Raw genomic sequence first — 23,651 nt, 5'->3', positions numbered from 1 at the left:
GTACATCCTGAACCTGCTCCTCGCACTCGCCCTGAGGTGCGTGTCACCAGCCCGGTGCCACCTGTACCGGCCCCACGCATCAGGCCTCCACAGTCCAGTACGTCCTGTGCCTGCTCCCCGCACTCGCCCTGAGGTGCGTGTCATCAGCCCGGTGCCACCTGTACCGGCCCCACGCATCAGGCCTCCAGTGCGCCTCCACAGTCCAGAGCTTCCGGCGACAGTTCCCAGTCCAGAGCTTCCGGCGACGTTTCACAGTCCGGAACCTCCGGCGACGGTCCACAGTCCAGAACCACCAGCAACGGTCGGCGGTCCAGAGCCTCTAGCGACGGTCTGCGGTCCAGAGCCTCCAGCGACGGTCTGCGGTCCAGAGCCTCCAGCGACAGTCTGCGGTCCAGAGCCTCCAGCGACGGTCTGCGGTCCAGAGCCTCCAGCGACGGTCTGCGGTCCAGAGTCTTCAGCGACGGTCTGCGGTCCAGAGCTTCCGGCGACGGTCGGCAGTCCAGAGCCTCCGGCAACGGTCTGCGGTCCAGAGCCTCCAGTGACAGTCTGCGTTCCAGGGCCTCCAGCGGGGATTCCCAGTCCAGAGCCTCCTGCGAGGGTTCCCAGTCCGGAGCCTCTGGCGACGATCTACGGTCCGGTTCCTCCGGTTACGATCCACAGTCCGGTTCCTCCGGCGACGATCCACGGTTCCGAGCTTCCGGCAACGATCCCCGCACCAGAGCCGCCATGGAAGATGACGTATCTGCGAGCGGAGTGGGTACTTCGCCCCGCACCGGAGCCGCCCCCGACGGTAGATGCCCACACGGACCCTCCCCTATTGAGTCAGGTTTTGCGGTCGGAGTCCGCTCCTTTGGGGGGGGGGGGGGGGTTTACTGTCACGCCCTGACCATAGAGAGCTGTTTATTCTCTATGTTGGTTGGGGCGTGACAGTGACTAGGGTGGGTTATCTAGGTGATTAATGATCTATGTTGGCCTGGTATGGTTCCCAATCAGAGGCAGCTGTTTATCGTTGTCTCTGATTGGGGATCATATTTAGGCAGCTATTACCCCATTGTGCTTTGTGGGATCTTGACTATGTATAGTTGCCTGTGAGCACTATAGTAGCTTCACGTTTCGTTTTGCGATTTATTGTTTTGTTTTGCTATGAGTTTTACATAGTAATAAAAAGATGTGGAACCCAGATCACGCTGCGCTTTGGTCCAGTTATTATGATGATCGTGACAGTCTGTAGCTGTACTGTATGCTCCTCACAGGTGGACTTGCAGGAATTAAAAGATAGTTCAAAGAGGGACTTTCTCCCTTTCCGTCCAGCTGTCCCTCACCCCTTCTGAATCTTTTCCCCAGCTTTAGAGAGGTCTTCTGTGGCTGAAAAGGGCGACCTGCCCCGTGTGGTGGATCTAATCTAACTTTACATCCCCAGGACACATCAGTGAAACTTGAGAGAGACAGCCAAGATGTGATTGCAGCACCAAACACCCTGGTCATTTGTCTCTCTCCAGAAGACAGTTGGGCATTGGTCAGAGACTATCTTTAGAGCATGATAGCTTGCGGTTTTCATGTGGTGTGCATGTAAGCAGAGCCTGTGTAACTACTTATTTACAGTTACCAGAAAACATTAGCTTGAACCTTCTCCCATAGGAACGCAACAAAAACAAATACCTCTCTTTATGTAATGTTGTGTTGTCTCTCTTGTCATGATGTGTGTTTTGTCCTATATTTTTATTAAGTTGATTTTTAATCCCAGCCACGGTCCCAGCAGGAGGCCTTTTGCCTTTTGTTAGGCCGTCATTGTAAATAAGAATTTGTTCTTAACTGACTTGCCGGGTTAAATAAAGGTTAAATAAAATTTCAATAAAAATAAAAATGATTCTTCATACAGTAGCACCACGTTTGGAGATCAGTTCAGTTCTAACCAAATCCTGTCGTGATGCAATGTGATTTGGTGTTTGTAGAAAATACATTTCAATGTTGTTAATACACAAAGTAACAAAAAACCTGATCTAATATTGCAACAAATTTGCAGCACACAGTAGAATGTTCGCCACAAGTTTCCAAGAATCGTTTGCCAGAAATTCACAAGTTGCCGCAAAGTTTTGCTATAAAACTAAATAAGAGCTTTCTGCAAATGTGCATCAAATTGGCCAAAGATTTGCCACAACTGTTTTCCAGAAGCCCGTTTTTTGGTATGGGTGAGGTGTGTATAATGTACGTTTGAAACAGAAAGGAAGGCTTTGGTCTGAAAGCCTGTTTAGTTTCCTGTACAAAGCTTTATGGAAACAATTAGGCGATAAAGATTATCCTAGACTCAAATCCCAGATGGTGGATTAGTTCACTCACAACCAACCCCTTCAAATAGTCAGGGCAAAGGACAGGCACAAAGCTCAAGCAGTGGTGTTACCATTCCTGACACCATAAATAGAGAATAACAGAGGAATACAGCATTTCAGGAGAGTAAAATCTGCTAAGTTCTTACCAATATGCCATTTGGGTGGGACACTGGAACCAAATTTACAAAACAATGAATGACAAAATCATTTAAATCCTAACCTTTTCTAAATGCAAGATGAATGGATGCAATGAATGGATCACGAGACACACTTTGATCACAACTCCTCAGAGTGTGTTAGTTTGCATTCAGTGCTGCAGGGAGATGCAGCTTGAGATTTCACAGGTTTCTCTCTGTAGCCTATAGCTCTATGTGAATACACGTGAGCTCCACAGACAGCACTGCAATGCTCATTCCTCCACACAGTCACCCAGACGCTGGCCCTGGATTTGAGATTGTCCCTGAGCTGCATTGCTGTAACTCCGCCCAATCTCCTTAATGAGTTAGCTAGCCCAACACCTGCACCTGGCGATCACAGACTGGTCGGGCAGGGTTCACTGTTACTTCTGGGATATTAATGACTCCACTCTCCTTTCACACTTTTCAGGCCATTTGTGATTCTCAAAACAGTTTTGGGTTACTGACTAATACACTGAACAAAAATATAAACGCAACATGTAACGTGTTGGTCCCATGTTTCATGAACTGAAATAAAAGATACATTTGGCAGTACGTCCAACCTACCTCACAACCGCAGACCACGTGTAACGATGCCAGCCCAGGACCTCCACATCCAGCTTCTTCACCTGCGGGATCGTCTAAGACCAGCCACCCGGACAGCTGATGAAACTGTGGGTTTGCACAACTGAAGAATTTCTGCACAAACTGTCAGAAACCGTCTCAGGGCAGCTCATCTGCGTGCACGTTGTCCTCGCCAGGGTCTTGACTGGCAGTTTGGCATCGTTACCAACTTCAGTGGGGAAATGCTCACCTTCGGTGGCCACTGGCACGCTGGAGAAGTGTGCTCTTCACGGATGAATCACGGTTTCAACTGTACCGGGCAGATGGCAGAAAACATGAATGACGTTGTGTGAGTGAGATGCTTTGCTGATGTCAACGTTGTGAACAGTGTGCCCCATGGTGGCAGTTGGGTTATGGTATGGGTAGACATAAGCTACAGACAACGAACACAATTGCATTTTATCGATGACAATTTGAATGCACATCAACATGACGAGATCCAGACGCCCATTGTCGTGTCATTCATCCACCGCCATTACCTCATGTTTCAGCATGATAATGCACAGCCCCATGGTGCAAGGATCTGTACACAATTCCTGGAAGCTGAAAATGTCCCAGTTCTTCCATGGCCTGTTTACTCACCAGACATGTCACCCATTGAGCATGTCTGGGATGCTCTGGATCGACGTATACGACAGCATGTTCCAGTTCCAGCCAATATCCAGCAACTTCGCACAGCCATTGAAGAGGAGTGGGACAACATTCCACAGGCCACAATCACCAGTTTGATCAACTCTATGTGAAGGAGATGTGTCGCGCTGCATGAGGCAAATGGTGGTCACACCAGATACTGACTGGTTTTCTGATCCACACCCCTACTTTTTCTTTAAGTACCTGTGACCAACGGATGTATATCTGTATTCCCAGTCATGTGAAATCCATAGATTAGGGCCTAATATGTTTATTTGAATTGACTAAATTCCTTATGTGAATTGTAACTCAGTAAAATCTTAGAAATTGTTGCGTTAATATTTTTGTTCAGTGTAGTATGGCGTAGCAATGTGGAATACAACTACAGTCTCCTATTCACTTAGGTGTAGTCTATAGATAGTGTTTTCTTTTTTTATTTAACCAGGTAAGTCAGTTAAGAACAAATTCTTATTTACAATGACAGCCTACCAGGGGACAGTGGGTTAACTGCCTTGTTCAGGGGCAGAACAACAGATTTTTACCTTGTCAGCTCGGAGATTCAATCCAGCAACCTTTCAGTTACTGGCCCAATACTCTAACCACTAGGCTACCTGCCGCCCCAATTAAGGCAGTGTGATGGACATCGGTATGATATGACATGAGTGAAATCCCACAGCACTGAGCAGGCCTACAGGTTTCTCAGCTAAAGACTGCTATTGTGGACTGCAAAAAGGTAGTTGATAAGACACCCTGAACATAAAAGAAAGTGTCACTGTCCCTTGGTGATACTATACAACACTCAAGCAGCCTCTGGTCATAATTCCAATAACTAGTACAGAGGCAGCATCAAGAAAGGACACAGTCTGGGGCAAATACAAAGATTCCTGTGTGCATTGTCATATCCTCTGCTATTTATATTGCCTACAGTGTGCTATGAACTTGGGCTTTGCCATCACATGTACTAATTTCCAGTGTACCAATTAGTGATGCTCCAGAGTCTCCTTTCTCAGCCCAGTCCCACTCCCACCAATGACAGCAAGAGAAAGGCTCTCAACACTGGTCCCCGCTTGGTGACATTTCGGTCCCAGTTATATCTGGACTCTGATGAAATTACTCAGAGACAATGTAGTGTCCTATTGGAGGCCAGGGGCAGGCTGAAATAGTCTGCATGGCTTAAATTCATTCTTCATTCCTCATCAGGATAATTAGGAAAGAGAAGACTTTCAGGAGGAACTCTTTAACTCATCCTGCTATTGTCCTGTGAACAGTTGTTGATGGATTCTTTGCATAGATCGAATTTCAAATTATGTCTGTTGGTTATAACATGGTAATTTCCCTGGATTTTATGTCAATATAACTGCTTATTTGTCTGGCTTTAAGGCTATACTTACTTTAGGAAGGTATGCAGCATTCCTTATCTTGCTAATGTCTTGTCCATCAGGGTGTACTTTGGCCACATGAGTCCACATCCTCTCCCAAGTGACACCGTCAATGGGAAAACCAGTTCTGTTCACGTAAAATAGCACCCCCCCATCTTTCTCCTCTTCCTCTCCCGATGAACGTCCAGCGTTGTTGGGGGTGCTAAGGGTAGCAGATTCAGCACCCGGGCTCGAGATGCAGTACGTACTGCCACTGGTGCTTTTGGATCGGTGCCTCCCCATTTTAGCTGCAGGTGAACTAGTGCTAGTGGCGTTGGGTCCAGTCATTGTTCAATTCAAAAGTGGGGGTCCTGGCAGATGGCAGCCCGTGATGATTTGTTTAGCCTTTGTCAATAACCCAGGTTTGCTATAACAAACATGTTGCTGTACCAATATCGACTCCCGTACATCCATATAAAGGATACTGAAATCACATATTAACGAAATTATTTTTGGGGGCACGTGTCAAGCTTTATAGGTAGAAATGCACCAGAAAAAATATGCATTTCATATATTTAGCTAAGCATAATCTTTAGCCATTAAAAAGTCTGAAATATATAGGCTAGCAAGAAATCAAACCCCAAAGCATAGCCGACTAAAATACCGCATTGTGTGAGGACCATTCATAACAATGTAGTTTGCTAGTTGCCCGTAGTGGAATATTCCCCGTTTGGCTTCCTCCTCCGTAACTTCATCCTTTGCTCAGAAAACTGCGGGGGCAACTGACTCCCACTGCTGACCTCTGCTATGCATTCCGTTCCGTTCGTAGTCTACTACATATTTTCCCAATATCGAGTAGGCTGTCTATTCGAAAGCTTCGTCCTCATGATGAAAACTCCTCTCTGGTAATTTAATCCTCCATCACATGGTTAATATTTTGGGATTAATGATTTCACTATGTTATTCTGCCTATCGTAACCCCGGCAGCCAGCCGTGTTCTGAATGATTTCATTGGCTGTACCAACAAAGAGAAACGGATTTAAGTAGCCATAACAAATAAGGAACGAGTCCCTTGCTGTGATTGGTGGGGATTGCGGATGAGGGCGTCAACAAGTGAAATTTGCAACAAATGGGATATTTTTATCAACGCCCGGTATTGTTTTGGTCAATATTTTTTAAATTATACTGTTATTATAACAGTGAACAATGTAAAAACTTCACCCGATTCAATTTAACAAGTGGTGTCTGACGTGAAATGGTCAGTGGCTATTTAGAAAATGATATTGGCTTCTTTCAGCAAGCAATGTACATGTTTACATATTGTCCAAGATTATCAAGGGCCAAATTATTAATGCAGATGGCAAATAAATGTCATTTATTTATCAAATTTCCCTAGTGGGATATCAAGGTTACTCATTTAGAAATATGAGAATAAGCACTCCAGTAACAGGTTAGTTTGTCAAATACGCCCTCTTCTGGACAATGTCAGCCAAACGCATATTCCAACTCTATTGGTCTAACTTTCTCTACACGTTTTCCAGTATTGGGAAAACCTAAATGCTAGCATTTCAATCACTTAGAATACTGTCACAAAACATTATTAGAATACACCATATGCTTATGAAAATGTATTGGTCACCACATCAGGGCACTATTATTACAATATCTAGGTCATTAGCTAAAAGTCTTCTGTGACACCTCATGACTACAATTAATAAAACATATACAGAATTACAACATCCACTGACTATAGTAGCTGAGCTAAAAATCATTTTATTGTATTGTTTACACTCTGTGTTTTATGTTTTGATTGCCACAGTACATTATCTGCAGATAAGCAAGTACACATGCGACTCCTTACCACCGACAAAAGCCCAAAGACAAACTACAGAGGCAAAACTAAAACCTAATTTTTACAGTACACTCTGGGGCACCTTGAAGGGATTGTGCAGGAGACACATTCTATAGCAGCTGCATTGTAACAGTGTTGGCATTGACTGTGGATTACTTTGCGAAATTATAAATCAGGCTGTCGAGACTTTAGACAGTGGTGTGTCAAAGCCATATGTTGTATTGAACAATACTGTAAGTATAGTTCAAGGTGCGGATGTACTCATTTTCAGTTGGGAACAATGATTCAATTCAATGGTCTTGGTAAATGCAATACATTGAAATAAAGATGAATAAATAATTGAAACAATTATAACCACATTGGTATTAGTGAACTATCAAATTTAGAAAAAAGCAAGGAAATGTTATGAATGTTAATAGAGAAATGTTACTTCATCATTATTCAGAACTACATAAAACGCTAGAAAAGAGAGGAATACATCTGTCAACCAAATAAATGTATTTTTCTACGGTCATAAGAAGCTAAATAATAACATTTGATACGCAAATATTCATAATTATAAGCACTAATTTGGACATATCCTGCAGGAAGCAACCATTTAAAAACATTAAATTGTTTTTGAGATAGCAGAAACGCCTATGGGTTGGATCTTCTGATTATTGATGGGATGATATTACTTATTCCCGTTAAAACAAAGGAAATACAAGAGCCAAAATATAGCGGTTTAGAGATGTGCTGGGAAATGCCTAGTCAGTTGTCCAACTGAATGTATTCAACTGAAATGTATCTTCTGCTTTTAACCCAACCCCTATGAATCAAAGAGGTGCGGGGGGCTGCCTTGATCAAAATCCAAGTTTTTGGCACCCGAGGATTAACTGTTTTACTGAGGAGCAGAACAACAGATTTTTACCTTGTCAATTCAGGGATTTGATCCGGTTACCGTCCCAACACTCTAACTACTAGACCACCTACTGTGCATAGTCTTTATAGCCACAGTTTGAGCTATATAATCCACTGTGAAGGTTTGGAGCTATTTTAATTGTAACGCTGCAGTCATTATCACTCCTGTTTGTGCTTCATCATCCACACAGCTTCCTTAGTATTTCCACAGAATCCCTCTGGGTGGCGCTGCTATACCATTAGCTACCTATCTCGGCAGAACTGTTATCTGTGCCATGTATTCAACAAAGTTGTCAACATTTTAACACTTTCAAAAGCATGCATGTAAGTAATACACTGAAATGTAGATTGTGCATGTTGCACATTTGTCATATGCATTGTGCATCTTAGTGCGTCATATTTGGTCCATATTTGTATGAATGGCTGACATGTCGTAGAGAACAAAACTGCCACTGTTAAACTGCATTGTCATGCAATTAAAATAATGCAGCATCACAATAATAACATCACCATAATGACAACAATGTTCTTCCTCACAGGCTAAGGCAGGTCAGAGATCCTACATTATATGTCCCTTTTGGTTTTGTATAATGCCTTAAATAAGTTTAAATAAGCAGCACTTTATGAACCAGCGATGATGACAATTGTAGAGACAGAAGGGGTTCATCAAGCAAAAGAAGGAGAGGACTATTGGAAGTTAAAAGGTGTATTTAGGTGCTTATAGTTTACCTATGTATAAACAAATCATGGCTTGGCTAAAACCACTACAGTACAAACATTATAACACATTACAGTATACAATCCAAAGAAAAGGAGATTTCAAGTAACCTCAGTAAATGTTGTTGAATGTAGGCCTCTGAAATGTTCAGTACTGTTGAGCGACCTGACCCCCCTGTCCTTTTTGGATTAAAGTGAGGTCTCATGGGAAAAGCTGACTGAAGTTTCCATCTTGACGCCATTGGTTGGCTTGTCTGAAGGGCACTCGGTAGGGACCTGAGACAGCAGAGAGAAATATATCTTTAATTAAAGTATTCTATTCTCCTTTCATGAGACAAAGAGTCTTCTCATCACTCAAGTAACAAGTTGTAACAATGTTATCAGCCAATCACTGTATATTAAACCAACATAGTGGGGTACATAATCACAGTGATAAATGGTATTCTAGTATCCCATAACAACATCCTACAGCACAAGTTTTCAGACGCCCTATACTGACGTCAGCAATGTTCCTGGGAACTATAAAACTATAAATCTTTTCAATAGATATGCAACATGACTACTACTATACATCTTTTGTCTAGTGACTGCCTGAAGACTATTCCAAATAATCCATGGAAAACAAATGTATTAAATGATTAATTTGCTTTGCCCAGCACGCAGCTCTCGACATGATAAAAATGCACATTAGATGAGCCCAGCAGAGGTCAGTGGCTGAGACACTGCAGGACTTTTCTGTCATTTGAGGTTTGCCCGGCCCTTGATGTTGGGGATCTCATGAGATATGAGACAGCTTTCACAATGGCTGTCAATGTGAAAGAACAAACAGACGAGTGACCTGACATCTGCGTCATTCAAGGAAAAGTGATTAAGAGGAGGCTGACCTTTCAGGAGAAAGAAAAGTAAAATAGAACATCTCTCTCTGAGGTAAATGGACAGAATGTGACTTACTGCTTGAAGATTTCTGTGGTCCATGCCCATATTGACGTTGTTTCTTCTCAGTTCTGATTTTATTAAGGCTGAAATAAACAAGTGAAAGTAATTAAGAGAGCCTCATCAAAAAATATATAAACATACAACGTTGTGGTGTAGCCTACATAGTATTGCATTGTATTTTATCAGCCTGTATCAGTTTTCATAGCAGAAGGTGGATCATATGAAAGACACCCACACTCCACAGAACAGATCAGAACAGACCAGAGAGCCAACCAACCTGTGAGAAAGATGCCCAGGAAGATCCAGACACAGAGGAACAGGTTCCCAGCCAGGGGGTTGTAGTCTGTTGTTAGTCTTCCCTGGATCAACGTGAAAATAATCCCAAAGATCTGAGGGAGGAAGGAGACATAGGAGGTGAGCAACGCACTATACACCTGTAGTGCCTCAAGGGTACACTCTTAGAAAAAAGAGTTCCAAAGGGGTTCTTCAGCTGTCCCCATAGGAGAACCATTTTTAGTCCCAAGTACAACTATTTTGGGTTACATGTAGAACCTTCTGTGGAGGAGGTTCCACATGAAACCCAAAAGAGTTCTACCTGGAACCAAAAAGGGTTCTTAAAAGGGTTTTTCTATGTGGACAGCCGAAGAACCATTATTGGTTTTAGATAGCACCTTTTTTTCCCCAAGAGTGTATACAAGTTTATAGTAACTAACAAAACAGATCACCAAACAAAAAACTTCTCAGACGCCCACTTGGCAAAGAAGCTAAATAATTTTATGAAGAGCTAGAATAGAAAGTAAATGTACTATGCAGACTTTGTGTGGGTAGGCAAATATTACATAATACACTATTGAGGGGAGGACACACGCTGTGGTGCACGGGAATACCCAAAAGTATTTGCCTGAAAATATCACTGGAGGCAGTTGAGCATGGTTCCACAAACAATAAAAAAAAATATTCATGATTGTTTAGATGATCATGTGTCTGACGCTTACCTGTGCAAATGCATTAAGAAGACCAGAAGATGTCCCTTCCGATTCAGGATACGTAATTTCAACCCCAAATTCAAATCCAAGCGGCAGGTAACCAGTCATGAAGAACCTACAGAATAACAATATCATATCAGTGAACCATGCCTGCCCTCAGGGAAAACACACTGCTTTATCTTGATGCCCTTGACGTTGATAATTGTTGAACATAACCAGGGCCGGACTGGCCATATGGTATTTCGGGAAAATGCCAGATGGGCTGGTCCATTTTTAGCCCAGTGGGCCTGTCCAGTTTAGATTTTTTTGCACAAAATTCTCATTATCTGGCTAATAATGGGGGCCTCAAGGAATAAAATGGGCCGGTGTGTTAGAAATGCCAGAGCAGATTTCTGGTTCCAGTCCGCCCCTGAACAATACATAAATAATAGAGACATTGCATGAGTGACTGTTTACCTTCAGAGCATACAAGAGAACGAGAAGCTGATGTCCAAAAGGTCATTAGACCATGGCATGGAAAATAAAATAAGAGGCTTGCATTTGAAATGTCCTGAATGACACCCTACGGTTCACTACCTTGTCATGTAGACACAATGTGCAACATGGGCTATCATTACTATTTTACTTCATAATTATCATTTCAATAAATTCTTTACAATCTGATAGGAAACCATTTCCTTTGTGGTTACAGGATCCTTTCCGGTTACAAAGATGTCAGTTACACAAATGAGAAGCGTCTCTCAATGATGATGCTAGACAGTCTTTTTTTATCTAGTTCCAACAGAGAGGTTATCTCCAGCCATACCCCAGCACGCCGGCAGTGAAGAACACCAGGTAGATACTGTTGAGGTCCAGAGTGAAGGTGAACACCAGCATACCAATGAAGGACAGGATGTAGACAAACAAAGTGGTCATTCTGAAGAACAATCACAGGACAGAACATTTATGTAAATACAAGTGGATACATTCAATACCGAGAGTTTCACAACTAAAGAGGCAATAGGGAGGTACCATGGGCAGGGAAAATGTACAATATTACTCCCACCTTCATCATTCTCTATGTCTCAGGGAATTACATAGCCTAAATAAGTTTACTTTATTATTAATTACTTTATAGCTTACTGTAAATGTCACTGATACCTACTTGTAGGTTTTGGTGTGATCCAGCCACAGTCCACAGATGATGGAGCCCACCATTCCAGCCACCACAAGGGTGAGACCAATCCTGCCTGCATTCAGTTCTTGGTTCTGGGGTGAGGAGGTTAATGTTAGTGTAGGGTAAAGCAGGCTTTTCAAGGGACATGTGCCACACTATCATATTCACATGAAGAGCCATGGCTAAGAGCATTTAGTTAAAACTTGAGGCTCATGAGGACTCCAGACACAATATGGTCTGGATGCATGTATGACCTTACATACAGTACCATTCAAGGGTTTTCTTAATTTTTTTACTATTTTTTTCTTTATTTTTTTACTATTTCTTTACTATTATAGCAAAACTATGAAATAACACATATGGAATCATGCAGTAAGTGTTAAAAAAGTGTTAAACAAATTAAAATATATTCTATATTTGAGATTCTTCAAAGTAGCCACCCTTTGCCTTGATGACAGCTTTGCACACTCTTGGCATTCTCTCAAACAGCTTCATGAGGTAGTCACCTAGAATGCTTTTCAATTAACAGGTGTGCCTTGTTAAAAGTACATTTGTGGAATTTCTTTCCTTCTTAATTCATTTGAGCCAATCAGTTGTGTTGTGACAAGGTAGGGGTGGTATACAGAGTAGCCACCCGTTGCCTTGATTACAGCTTTGCACACTCTTGGAATTCTCTCAACCAGCTTCATCTGGAATGCTTTTCCAACAGTCTTGAAGGAGTTCCCACATATGCCGACTTGTTGGATGCTTTTCCTTCACTCCAACTCATCCCAAACCGCTGAGGTCGGGTGATTGTGGAGGCCAGGGCATCTCATGCAGCTCTCCATCACTCTCCTTCTTGGTCAAATAGCCCTTACACAGCCTGGATGTGTGTTGGGTCATTGTCCTGTTGAAAAACAAATGATAGTCCCACAAACTGCAAACCAGATGGGGTGGTGTATCGCTGCAGAATGCTGTGGTAGGCATGCTGTTTAAGTGTGCCTACAATTCTAAATAAATCACAGTGTCACCAGAAAAGCACCCCCACACCATCACACCTCCTCCTCCATCCTTCTTAGTGGGAACCCCACATGCGAAGATCATCCGTTCACCTACTCTGAATCTCACAAAGACAGAGTGGTTGGAACCAAAAATCTTACATTTGGTCTCATCAGACCAAAGGATAGATTTCCACCGGTCTAATGTCCAGTGCTCATGTTTCTTGGCCCAAGCAAGTCTCTTTTTCTTATTGGTGTCTTTCAGTAGTGGTTTCTTTGCAGCAATTCGACCATGAAGGCCTGATTCATGCAGTCTCCTCTGAACAGTTGATGTCGAGATGTGTCTGTTACTTGAACTCTGTGAAGCATTTATTTGGGCTGCAATTTTCTGAGGCTAGTAACTCTAATGAACTCATACTCTGCAGCAGAGGTAACTCTGGGTCTTCCTTTCCTGTGGCGTTCCTCATGAGAGACAGTTTCATCATAGCGCTTGATGGCTTTTGCGACTGCACTTGAAGAAACTTTAAAAGTTCTTGAAATTTTCCAGATTGACCTCATGTCTTAAAGTAATGATGGACTTGTGTTTCTCTTTGCTTATTTGAGCTGTTCTTGCCATAATATGGACCTGGTCTTTTACCAAATAATATCTACCGTATAACACCCCTACCTTGTCACAACACACCCTGATTGACTCAAACGCATTTAAAAGGAAAGAAATTCCACAAATGTACTTTTAACATGGCACACCTGTTAATTGAAATGCATTCCAGGTGACTACCTCATGAAACTGGTTGAGAGAATGCCAAGAGTCTGCAAAGATGTCATCAAGGCAAAGGGTGGCTACTTTGAAGAATCTCAAATATAAAATATATTTAGATTTGTTTAAACCTTTTTTGATTCCATATGTGTTATTTCATAGTTTTGATGTCTCCACTATTATTCTACAATGTAGAAAATAGTAAAAATAAAGAAAAAGTAGATGTGTCCAAACTTTTGACTGGTACTGTACATGGTGTATCGGTTTAGGGGGTACGGTTCAGGGATTTATGGAAAGTCTGGTGGGAAAGTGATGTTTATGTCATCTGACATGTTAAAGTGAGAGAAGGCTGCTACTAGAGTTCACAGAAAGTTGCTTGTCTTTCAGTCTTTTAGCCAACCCTGATTGACTCTCTCCTCCATGGGTAGCAGGCATGCGTAAAAAGCGGATAATGAACTTCAAAGCGGGAGACAATGGATTCGTGCCCTGTCATGGTTTCCGCTCTCATTTAACTCCATCTGTTTACAGAGAAAGACTTTTCCCTAAAGTCTTTACTACTGTCCTGTTCAAGACCTTGTGTTTGATCTAGCTATGCATGTAGTAAATCAACTTATCAAATCATCTTCATTTTCAGTCATTGAAACACGCATCTTTTGTACTCCACTTACCTCGTAACAAGCCATAATCATCTGATTGAGAAGTGTTGACACAGAGTAGAAAGAACCAGTCATGATACCTAAAAGAAAATGGGGGAAAAAATTGATTTCTTTCAATGTTTCATCCCGACATAGTGATATCAATTCCAAGAATCTATGTAGTACACACAAAACCATGAAAATTACTGAACACCAACAAAAGAAACTCTCTAGAGGTCAAATCCAAGAAACATACATAACTGTACTGAGCACTGGGCAGTCAGTCTGCCTTGGGGTGCATGGGGTTAAAGGACAGATCTCATCTGCCTTGTATGGGGTTAAAGATAGATGGATCTCATAATGGAACAAATATCCCCAGCAAATAATCAGTGAATGAACAGAATGCAATAACAAGAGACTCTGGTCCGCACTCAGGATAACTGGCCTGGCCCCAGATCTGTATGTGCTTCGGCCAACTCCTCAAACTTTATTTGTCATGTAAAAACACGTTTGGCGTGATAACAAACCCAACAGATGAGTTTGCTAAAGCACAGACCTGGCAATTAGTCAGGTGTCTCACCATAACTTTAAGGTAGCTTTGTGTTACAGTGGAAATAACATGGTTATAGTAAGTGTAGCAACAACATAAGGAGCAAAATAAGGTAAGATTATGGTAAGTCTGGTGTCTCACCATAACTGATGAGCAGTAGGATGAAAGGTTTGTTCTTGAACAGGTTGATGATGGACTGTCTGTAGGAGTAGTCTTCAGGAGCACAGTCAGGCAGGACAGCCTGAGCTTGGCTGGGAGGTAGTGAGGGTCTGTCTTTCATGACTAGGAGAGAAGAGACATAGTCAACACTAACACGCTGTACAGCTTTACAACATAATGGCCAGGTGTTTGTTTCTTGCTTCAAATGCACTCAGTAACTTATGACTGTAATGACTCATTCCTGATTTTGCAAAACACTATCACAGCTTATTGTGAAATAAACACAAATTACTTACTCGAAATTCGTGACAGGCACACTTTGTATGTATTACACAATTTTCTTCACAGTGCATTTTGTGTGTATTTCTTTCTTCATAATGCATTCGTGTACATTAAACGAATTCCAATTTGTTGTGGCTAACTTTATCTAGGTGGCTAACGTTAGCTAGACGGCTAACGTTATAGCTCGGCTAGGGGTTGCTAGACGAGACGTTCGCATTATATGCCCACCCATCCTCAATGACCAACCTCCTTCCTATCGTTTCTGTCTTAAGTAACCTACTGTCTTTATCTGTGATTGAAATTCACTGTATACAAAATGTTGTACTGCACACAGAAAATTACACATTTTCTTGTGCCTGTCAAAAATGTCCAATAAGTAATTTGTGTCTATTTCACAATAATCTGTGATACTGGGTTGGATTTACTGTGGTATATTTGCATGGTTGTATGGAATGCGTAGCCTATAGAAAATCTACAGTGTCTTCAGAAAGTATTCACACCCCTTGAATTTTTCCACATTTTGTTGTGTTACAGTCTGAATTTAAATTGATTACATTTAGATTTTTGTGTCACTGATCTAGACACAATACCCCATAATGTGAAAGTGTAATTTTGTATGTAGAACATTTTAGAAATTAATAAAAGGACCACAGGAGGAGGCAGGTGGCTGGGTCCAGGGGCAGGCAGGTCATCCACAGGGGGTCCAAAAAGGCAACAGTACAGGCAGGGAAAAGGCTAGTAACGTCGTCCGGGAGATCAAGCAATAGGTTGATAACAGGAAATCCGATAGGCTAAAGTACAGGCAGGGAATAGGTAAAAAGGCATCGTTAGTGAGGCAGGCAAAAACTATCATACATGGGAGGAGTAAATTACGGGACAAACGGAGCTCCGAATAGAAGTGTGTCACAAAACAAACAATACCTCACAATGATGGGGTGCAAAGAACTGAACTAAATAGTGTGTGATAAGAGTGGAGTAGGTCGGCAATGTCGGTCAATGAACCGTTTCTAGGAGAAGGAAGCTTGACGGAGGTGCCAATGTGCGGTCTCCCAAACCTGCTCACTCCGTCGAAACCCCTCATCGATGGCAGGCACAGTTCCGGGCTCTGTCTACCATGGGAACACAGGGGGTTGGTATCCGATGACACACTGAAAAGGAGTGAGAAATGCACCAGGGAGTTCTGTGCGTATTCGGGCCAGGCTAGATAGCGACTCCACTCGTGTGGTTGGTGGGTGCAGTGTTGGCAAAGGTACTTCCCCATTTCCTGATTCAGGCGTTCCGTCTGCCCGTTGGTTTGGGGATGGCACCCTAGAGATGAACTGGGGTCCCCGATCCGACATGATGTCTTCCGGGATCCCATACAGACGAAACACCTGTGGAACATGCACTCGGCCATTTCCATGGCATTAGGTAGATGTGGAAGGGGGATGAGTCGGCACATCTTGGAGAACCGGTCTACTACAACTAAAACAGTCGTGAAGCCCAAAGAGTCTGGCAGATTCATGAGGAAATCCATGGCGATGTGGGACCATGGTCTGTGTGGTGCAGGTAAAGGCTCGAGCTTACTGGTAGGTAGTTGGCAAGGGCTCTTTTCCCATGCACAGACGGGACAACAAAGAACGTAATCTCGGACATCTGCTGTTAGGGATGACCACCAGAACTTGCGTGTCAGTAGCTCCGTGGTCCGGGTGATCCTGTGATGGCCAGAACTCAGTGAGGTATGGCACCACTGCGTTAGTTGGGGTCTGACAGACGCCAGAAAGTAAGTCTCGCCTGCAGGGGTGTCGGTAGGTGCTGGGTCGTGGCGTAGGGCCTCTTGGACGGCTGATTGGCTTTCCCACTGTATGCGTCCCACGACACAAGATGGAAGCAGGGAGCTGGGTTAGAGGAACGGGAGTCAAATAGACGGATAAGGAATCACCCTTCAGATTTTTCTTGCCGGGCAGAAGGTGAAGTTGAATCGGGTGAAGAAGAGTGCCCAGCGAGCATGTCTGGAGTTGAGCCTCTTAGCACTTCTTAAGTACTCCAAATTGCGGTGGTCGGTAAGGACAAGGAATGGGTGATAAGCTCCCTCTAACCAGTGGCGCCACTCTTCAATTGCCAGCTTAATGGCGAGGAGCTCTTGGTTCCCCACATCATAGTTCCTCTCAGTGGGTGACAGTTTATTGGAAAAGAAGCCACATGGGTGTAATTTGGGAGGTGTCCCTACCCGCTGAGAGAGAACCGCTCCTACGCCGACCTCGGATGCATCAACCTCCAGAACAAAAGGAAGGGTAGGATCTGGCTGCCTAAGGATGGGTGCTGAGGTAAAGAGGCGTTTCAAGGTCTCAAATGCAGTAAGGGCGGTGTCGGTCCATTGGAGGGTACAGGTTTTTGACTGGTGAGAGCTGAGAGAGGAGCGGTTGTGCTGCTGCAGTTTCGGATGAACCGGCGGTAGTAGTTGGAGAATCCTAGGAAACGTTGTAGTTCCTTTACGGTGGTAGGTTTGGGCCAGTTAAGCACGGACGTGACTTTGCCTTCGTCCATGTTGACCCCTTCTGGTGTCAACACGAACCCTAGGAAGGTTACCATAGTAACGTTAAAGGTGCTCTTCTCAGCCTTGACATTAAGGTGGTAGTCCTGTAGCCGTTGGAGGACCAGTTGCACATGCTGTATGTGTTCTGCAATGGAGTGAGAGTAGAACAAGATATTGTCAATGTACACGATGAGGAACTGGTTGATCATGTCCTGGAAAACTTCATTCATGAAGGACCGGAGGACTGTGGGAGCATTGGTGAGACCGTAGGGCATAACCAGGTATTTGTAGTGACCCATAGCGGTGATGAACGCCTTCTTCCACTCATCCCCACTTCGGATACGGCCCAGGTTGTAAGCACTACGTAAGTCCAGTTTGGAGTAGATGGTAGCCTGTCCAACTTGTTCTAGTGCGGCCAGAAATCATCGGGAAGTGATTCTTGATGGTAAGGTCAGTGAGGGGTCGGTAATCTATGCAGGGACGGAGACTACCATCCTTTTTTCACAAAAAAGAAACGGGATGCAGCCGGAGATGTGGATGGACGGATGAATCCCATGTTGAGGGCCTCTTCTATATAGGTGTCTATCGCCTCATTCTCTGGGATGTACAAGGGGTAGATCCGACCCTTAGGGGGCGAAGTCCCAGGAAGGAGGTCGATTCGCGCAGTCCTCCGGGCAATGAGGGGGCAGAATGGATGCCTTTTTCTTGCTGAAGACACTCAGGAACTGGGCATATACAGGTGGGATGTGGGTTGGAATGGCAGACTCCGATCCTTCTATAGAGGTGGCTCGACAAGGTAGACTGAAGCAGTTCTTAAAACAGGTGGGAGACCATGACAGCAGTTCCCCTTGCCGCTGGCAGGGTTGTGAAGGCTTAGCCAGGGGTGACCGAGGATGAGGGGTTCCTTAGGCGAAGGCAACACCATTAACTGAATGACGTCAGAGTGAAGGAGGCCAATCTGAAGAATGATACTTTCGGTCATGCGAGTCACAAGACCAGTGCCGAGAGGTTGTCTGTCCAGCGCATTAATCCTAAAGGGATGATTAACAGGGATTAGTTTGACTCATAACTGTTGTGCCAATTGTTCGTCAATGAAATTACCTGTTGCTCCCCGAGTCCACTAGTCCCTCCACAAACTGAGTGACCCCATTAGCAGAAAGAAGAGCCAGGATACCAAACTGCCTTTTGGTAATATTCAAAAACGTAGAGGTGCTTACCTGGGCAGAAGTGGAGGGGTTGTGGTCACCCCCTCGTGGGGGGCGAATCGGACAGCTATTGAGTAGGTGGTTACTCTCTCCACAATAGAGGCACAGGTTTTCACGTAACCTCCGATGTCTCTCGGCAGGCGTGAGAGGGGCGCGGCCGAGTTGCATGGGTTCGGGGCTATTGGACCATGGTGGACGAGAGAAGGGCGTGGAAGACTCGCAGGCCATGGGCAACTGTATAGGTCTGCAGTCCACCAGTAAGTTGCCAATGGATATGGATGTATTGGTTTAGGTCAGTTAAATCTCCTCTGCAGGCCAGTTCGGTCTGTAACTTCCGATTAAGACCCCTCCGGTAGACTGTAAGGAAAGCTGGTTCACTCCATCCACTGCCGGCAGCCATGGTGCGGAACTCAAGGGCATACTCAGTGGTGAAGCGACGGCCCTGTTGCAGCTCACATAACAGGTTCCCGGTGTGACGACCTGAAACTGAATGGTCGAACACCTCCTTGAAGAGGGCGTGGAAACGTGATTCAGAGGACAGATCAGAACTTTGAGCAGCCCACAGGGCTGTGACCCAATCCAGGGCTGTGCCTGTGAGTAGGGAGATGACGAAGTCCACCCTGTCTTTGTCAGAGGTGAAGTCAGCGGCGTGATGGTCTATGTACCGGTTACATTGCATGAGGAATCCTTGACATTTCCCTGGGGAGCCGTCGTATTTATTAGGCATGGATATGGAGGGGGAGATGAACGAGAGGAGGCTGTGGCACCTGATATCGGTGAAGCAGGAATGGACTGATGGAGGTCGCAGAGTTCATCGATTCGTTCCTCCTGTCGGGCTAGATGTAGCTGCAGCTCCGCTGAATCCATCTGTCGTTTTTGGTGAGGTATTCTGTAATGAACACGATGGGAAACAGAGAGCTGGTTTCAAGCGCAGGGCGCAGCAGGTGTTTATTGCAAAGGACCACAGGAGGAGGCAGGTGGCTGGGTCCAGGGGCAGGCAGAAGGTCATACACAGGGGGTCCAAAAAGGCAACAGTACAGGCAGGGAAAAGGCTAGTAACGTCTTCCGGGAGATCGAGCAATAGCTTGTGTGGTGGAAGAATCAGAATTAGTTGTGTAACATAGATAATTAAGATGTCTTATCTGCATAATATACTTATGTGATATACTTGTTATTAGAATGTATCCCTTCGGACTCTGGTGTTGGCAGTTGCACTTCTTCCATCAGCTCGGGCTCAGTCACCTGGGGCCCAGAGAGGGGAGAGGTCAGGCTTATCTTTCACATGTCCCTGGTGCTATGCAGAATATCAGAAAGGGAAAACGACAGGAGAGAAGATTGTCTTCATATGTGAATGTGTCTACCTATTCTTAAACCATGTGAAGGGATGGCGTGATTAATGAGGAACCAATTACTTGTGTCCACAATGTCTGTGCACCAGTCACTCCCTCCTTTGGCAGTGTGGGATGTGTATGGTCTGGAACCATTGTATGTCATCTCTGATGTTGCACTTATCCTGGGTTACACGGAACCCAAACCGGCTGTGCGCGTGCGCTATCGTGCATACATTTATTTTGTCCCCCCACACCAAACGCGATCACGACACGCAGGTTAAAATATCAAACAAACTCTGAACCAATTACATTAATTTGGGGACAGGTCGAAAAGCATTAAACATGTATGGAAATTTAGCTAGTTAGCTTGCACTTGCTAGCTAATTTGTCCTATTTAGCTAGCTTGCTGTTGCTAGCTAATTTGTCCTGGGATATGAACATTGAGTTGTTATTTTACCTGAAATGCACAAGGACCTCTACTCCGACAATTAATCGACACATAAAACGGCCAACCGAATCGTTTCTAGTCATCTCTCCTCCTTCCAGGCTTTTTCATCTTTGAACTTATATGGTGATCGGCATCCAAACTTTCATAGTATTACTACACCGACCGGCAACACAGTTCGTCTTTCAATCACCCACGTGGGTTTAACCAATGAGGAGATGGCACGTGGGTACCTGCTTCTATAAACCAATGAGGAGATGGGAGAGGCAGGACTTGCTGCGCGATCTGCATCAGAAATAGAAAGGAGTTCTATTTTAGCCCTTGGCATCGCAGACGCTCGTTGGCACACGTGAGCGGTGTGTGTGCAATAATTGAATAATATGGATTTCTAAATGTATTTTGCGACGCTCGCGCACGCGATGTGTCCGGTCTGGTCAGCATGTTAGTGTATGACCTAGAGGCTCACTCCCCTCAGTGAGCTTGTCCAGGAGTGGGGTCAAGAAGGGCTTTTACTTGAGATGGAAGTATCTGGAGTTGACAATTGATTTATGCCATTGGATGAGTTGGTGGTTTTGTGCTATGAAGTACCAGGAACGAAATTGGAGCCTCGTCTTAGGGACCAAGATGAACGATAATTTATATCGAATTCTATCTGGCTACGGGATACTCCTTTCTCATTTAAAAAGTCTCACCTTGTGACCCGTTCAAAACATCTCTGGTTTGTTATGTCGACTAGGTGGTGGATCTTGGCTATAAAAGACCTTTGTACTTTTGTCTCGCCGCTTTTCAACGAATCATCAAAGACGGTGATTCGTCGACCAGCCATTGCTATTGCAAAGCTCTCACTACTAAAGACTTAGTTTATGTATAACTCTGACTTGTGTGATAAGTCATACTCGGGAGAGAAGACGGTCGAGAGCCATGCGTCCTCCAAAACACAACCCAACCAAGCCGTACTGCCTCTTGACACAATGCCCACTTAACCCAGAAGCCAGCCGCACCAATGTGTCGGAGGAAACACCGTACACTTGGCAACCGTGTCAGCGTGCACTGTGCCCAGCCCACCACAGGAGTCTAGTGCGCGATAGGACAAGGACATCCCTGCCCAATTGTGCGCCACCCTATGGGTCTCCCGGTCGCGGCCGGCTGCGACAGAACCTGGACTCGAACCCAGAATCTCTAGTGGCACAGCTAGCACTGCGGTGCAGTACCTTAGACCACTGCGCCACTCAGTAGGCCGGGGTGTGAATACTTATGTAAATTCGATACTTCTGTATTTCAATTTCAATAAATTTGCAAAATATTTTAAAACATGTTTTCACTTTGTCATTATGGGGTATAGTGTGTAGATGGGTGAGCAATTTTTTTTGATTAAATCCATTTTGAATTCAAGCTGTAACACAACAAAATGTGGAATAAGTCAAGGGGTATGAATACTTTCTGAAGGCATTGTAAATGCAGTCGTCTGGACCTATGGAGTTAGTTACTACAGTGACTAAATCAGGGTTCTCCAACCCTGTTCCTGGAGAGCTACCCTCCTGTAGGTTTTTGCTCCAACCCCAGCTATAACTAGCTTATCAACCAGCTAATTATTAGAATCAGGTGTGCTAGATTAGGTTTGGGATGAAAACCCACAGGACGGTAGCTCTCCAGGAACAGGGTTGGAGAGCCCTGGACTAAATGATGTGCTATCCATCGGATGCATTTCTGCACAACACCATTCCAGATGGCATGATGAGTCTTGTGTCAACTTACTTACCAATTACAGTCAAGATGAAGAAAGCAGTGGAGACTACAGCCGTCCCATAAAACATAACGCTGATGTTGTGTCCCATCAGCTCTATGTCTTCCACAGTGTTGGGGACCAGGACAGGTGGAAGCAGGAAGCCAATGGCAGTGCCCAGCTAGAAAGGGATCAGACCAATACATCAATGTCACATATTCCATCAAAATACAGAAATAAATGGTTATGGTTATTTTTATTTTTATACAGCAGCATAAACATGTACATCATAAGCATGCAGGCCTACAGTTTACAATATGATTAGGCTAAAGGATTCAATAGGTGCCACCCATATCATGACTCAATACACACGCACCTGGTTACCCAGCACGGCAGTGGCACATGCAGTAGACACCTCCTTCGGGCCAAACCACACTGATGCAATCTTAGAGGGCAGCCCGAGAATGAAGACTTGGGCTATGGAACATATTATCTGTCCGGTCATTGTCACACCGAACAGATCTGGCCGGACACTGGCGCATTTCACCCAGGCACCGACGCAGTTCAAACCCGCGCCCATAAGGGCTGTCAGTTTCAGTCCTTTTTTATCCAGTAACCATGTTGCCGGGAAGATCAAAGGCACATACGCGACCATGTATACAATTGACAGCCAGTCGATCTTGTCGCTGGATACATTGTAGAAGTGGGTAAAAATGTTGGTGATGATGCTGTACTGGATCCATTGAAATGCGTTGACGAGGGAGTAAAAGCTGAACACAGCTAAAACGGCGAATCTTCTCCAATAGAGTTTCGTTTCGATACATTTTTCCTCTCCAGGAAGCATAGCCTGCTTCTCACCTGGAGGGATCTCTTGTTCCAACGCCTTCGAGTCCAGTTCTGTCAGATGTGCCGATCCATTCGTTAGATCGGTGTACTGATCCCCTATTGGGACTGCCCCGTTATGCACCGAGCTCTTGCATGAGATGTCTGTTTCGTCAGGTGCGTTGTCACGTCGCAGATGCTCCTGTACCAACTCGCCAGCCACCATGATGCTGCGCCAACGTCGCCTATCTCTATAGCCTATACCCTAAAGTCAGGAAGCACGTTTACGCAAAATAGGGCAGATCCAACATTCAGTTAGTAGATAATACAACTATTCACACCGTTTTATGAATAAGTAATTTTAAAATATTGTAGGCTATCTATCTGTATTCGCTCTCATAAGCGCCTTCTTTCGCATGGTCCTGCTATAGACTAGTATGTCCGTGCCGCTTTTGTTCAGTGCATGGGAGTGGAGAGTACTATAAGGCAGGGCGCATTTACATCAGACAACTCAAATATAGAGGCCTTCGGATGATGACTCAGACCAATCAAAATACCTGATTTGGAGGGCTATGGCGGTTATTATCC

General features: G+C 44.4%; 2 protein-coding genes across 4 annotated transcripts in view; both read right to left on the bottom strand.

Moving 5' to 3' along the window:
* The window catches only part of vash2 (vasohibin 2), a 49,932-nt gene extending 43,780 nt beyond the window's left edge, over positions 1–6,152 (bottom strand). Inside the window, exons 1-2 of one of the 3 annotated variants that reach the window (XM_071370174.1) lie at positions 5,149–5,231; positions 3,071–3,377 (exon numbers count right to left, since the gene is read on the bottom strand). Coding sequence is in view for 1 of the 3 variants with exons in the window: in XM_071370173.1 (XP_071226274.1) it covers positions 5,149–5,463 (315 nt within the window). In the remaining 2 variants the exon portion in view is untranslated. Of the gene's footprint in view, positions 1–3,070; positions 3,378–5,148 lie in introns of all 3 variants that reach the window. The other 2 variants (XR_011671110.1, XM_071370173.1) reach the window with 2 other exon arrangements.
* A 720-nt stretch (positions 6,153–6,872) lies between these two features.
* Positions 6,873–23,289, bottom strand: flvcr1 (FLVCR choline and heme transporter 1). The gene is made up of 10 exons (XM_071370171.1): positions 22,618–23,289; positions 22,278–22,422; positions 14,723–14,863; positions 14,065–14,132; positions 11,651–11,754; positions 11,312–11,422; positions 10,516–10,621; positions 9,798–9,909; positions 9,536–9,603; positions 6,873–8,860 (listed from the first exon to the last, which is right to left on the bottom strand). The coding sequence occupies exons 1-10, from the start codon at positions 23,287–23,289 to the stop codon at positions 8,774–8,776; spliced, it is 1,614 nt and encodes a 537-aa protein (XP_071226272.1). The 3' UTR covers positions 6,873–8,773.
* Positions 23,290–23,651: the final 362 nt, after the last annotated feature.

Source organism: Salvelinus alpinus, chromosome 27 (genome assembly GCF_045679555.1).
Source record: "Salvelinus alpinus chromosome 27, SLU_Salpinus.1, whole genome shotgun sequence".
Classification (NCBI taxonomy): domain Eukaryota; kingdom Metazoa; phylum Chordata; class Actinopteri; order Salmoniformes; family Salmonidae; genus Salvelinus; species Salvelinus alpinus.
The sequence above is the reverse complement of the archived record's forward strand: the minus strand, read 5'-3'. Positions and strand labels throughout refer to the sequence as shown.

Coding starts and splice junctions, on each gene's coding strand:
- flvcr1 (XM_071370171.1), bottom strand. CDS start 23,289: ATGGTGGCTGGCGAGTTGGTACAGGAGCATCTGCGACGTGACAACGCA. Junction 10,622..11,311: donor TTCACTGCCGGCGTGCTGGG/GTATGGCTGGAG, acceptor GTTATTCTGTAG/GTTCTTCATGACTGGTTACC. Junction 9,910..10,515: donor TTCTTAATGCATTTGCACAG/GTAAGCGTCAGA, acceptor TTCCTCCCTCAG/ATCTTTGGGATTATTTTCAC.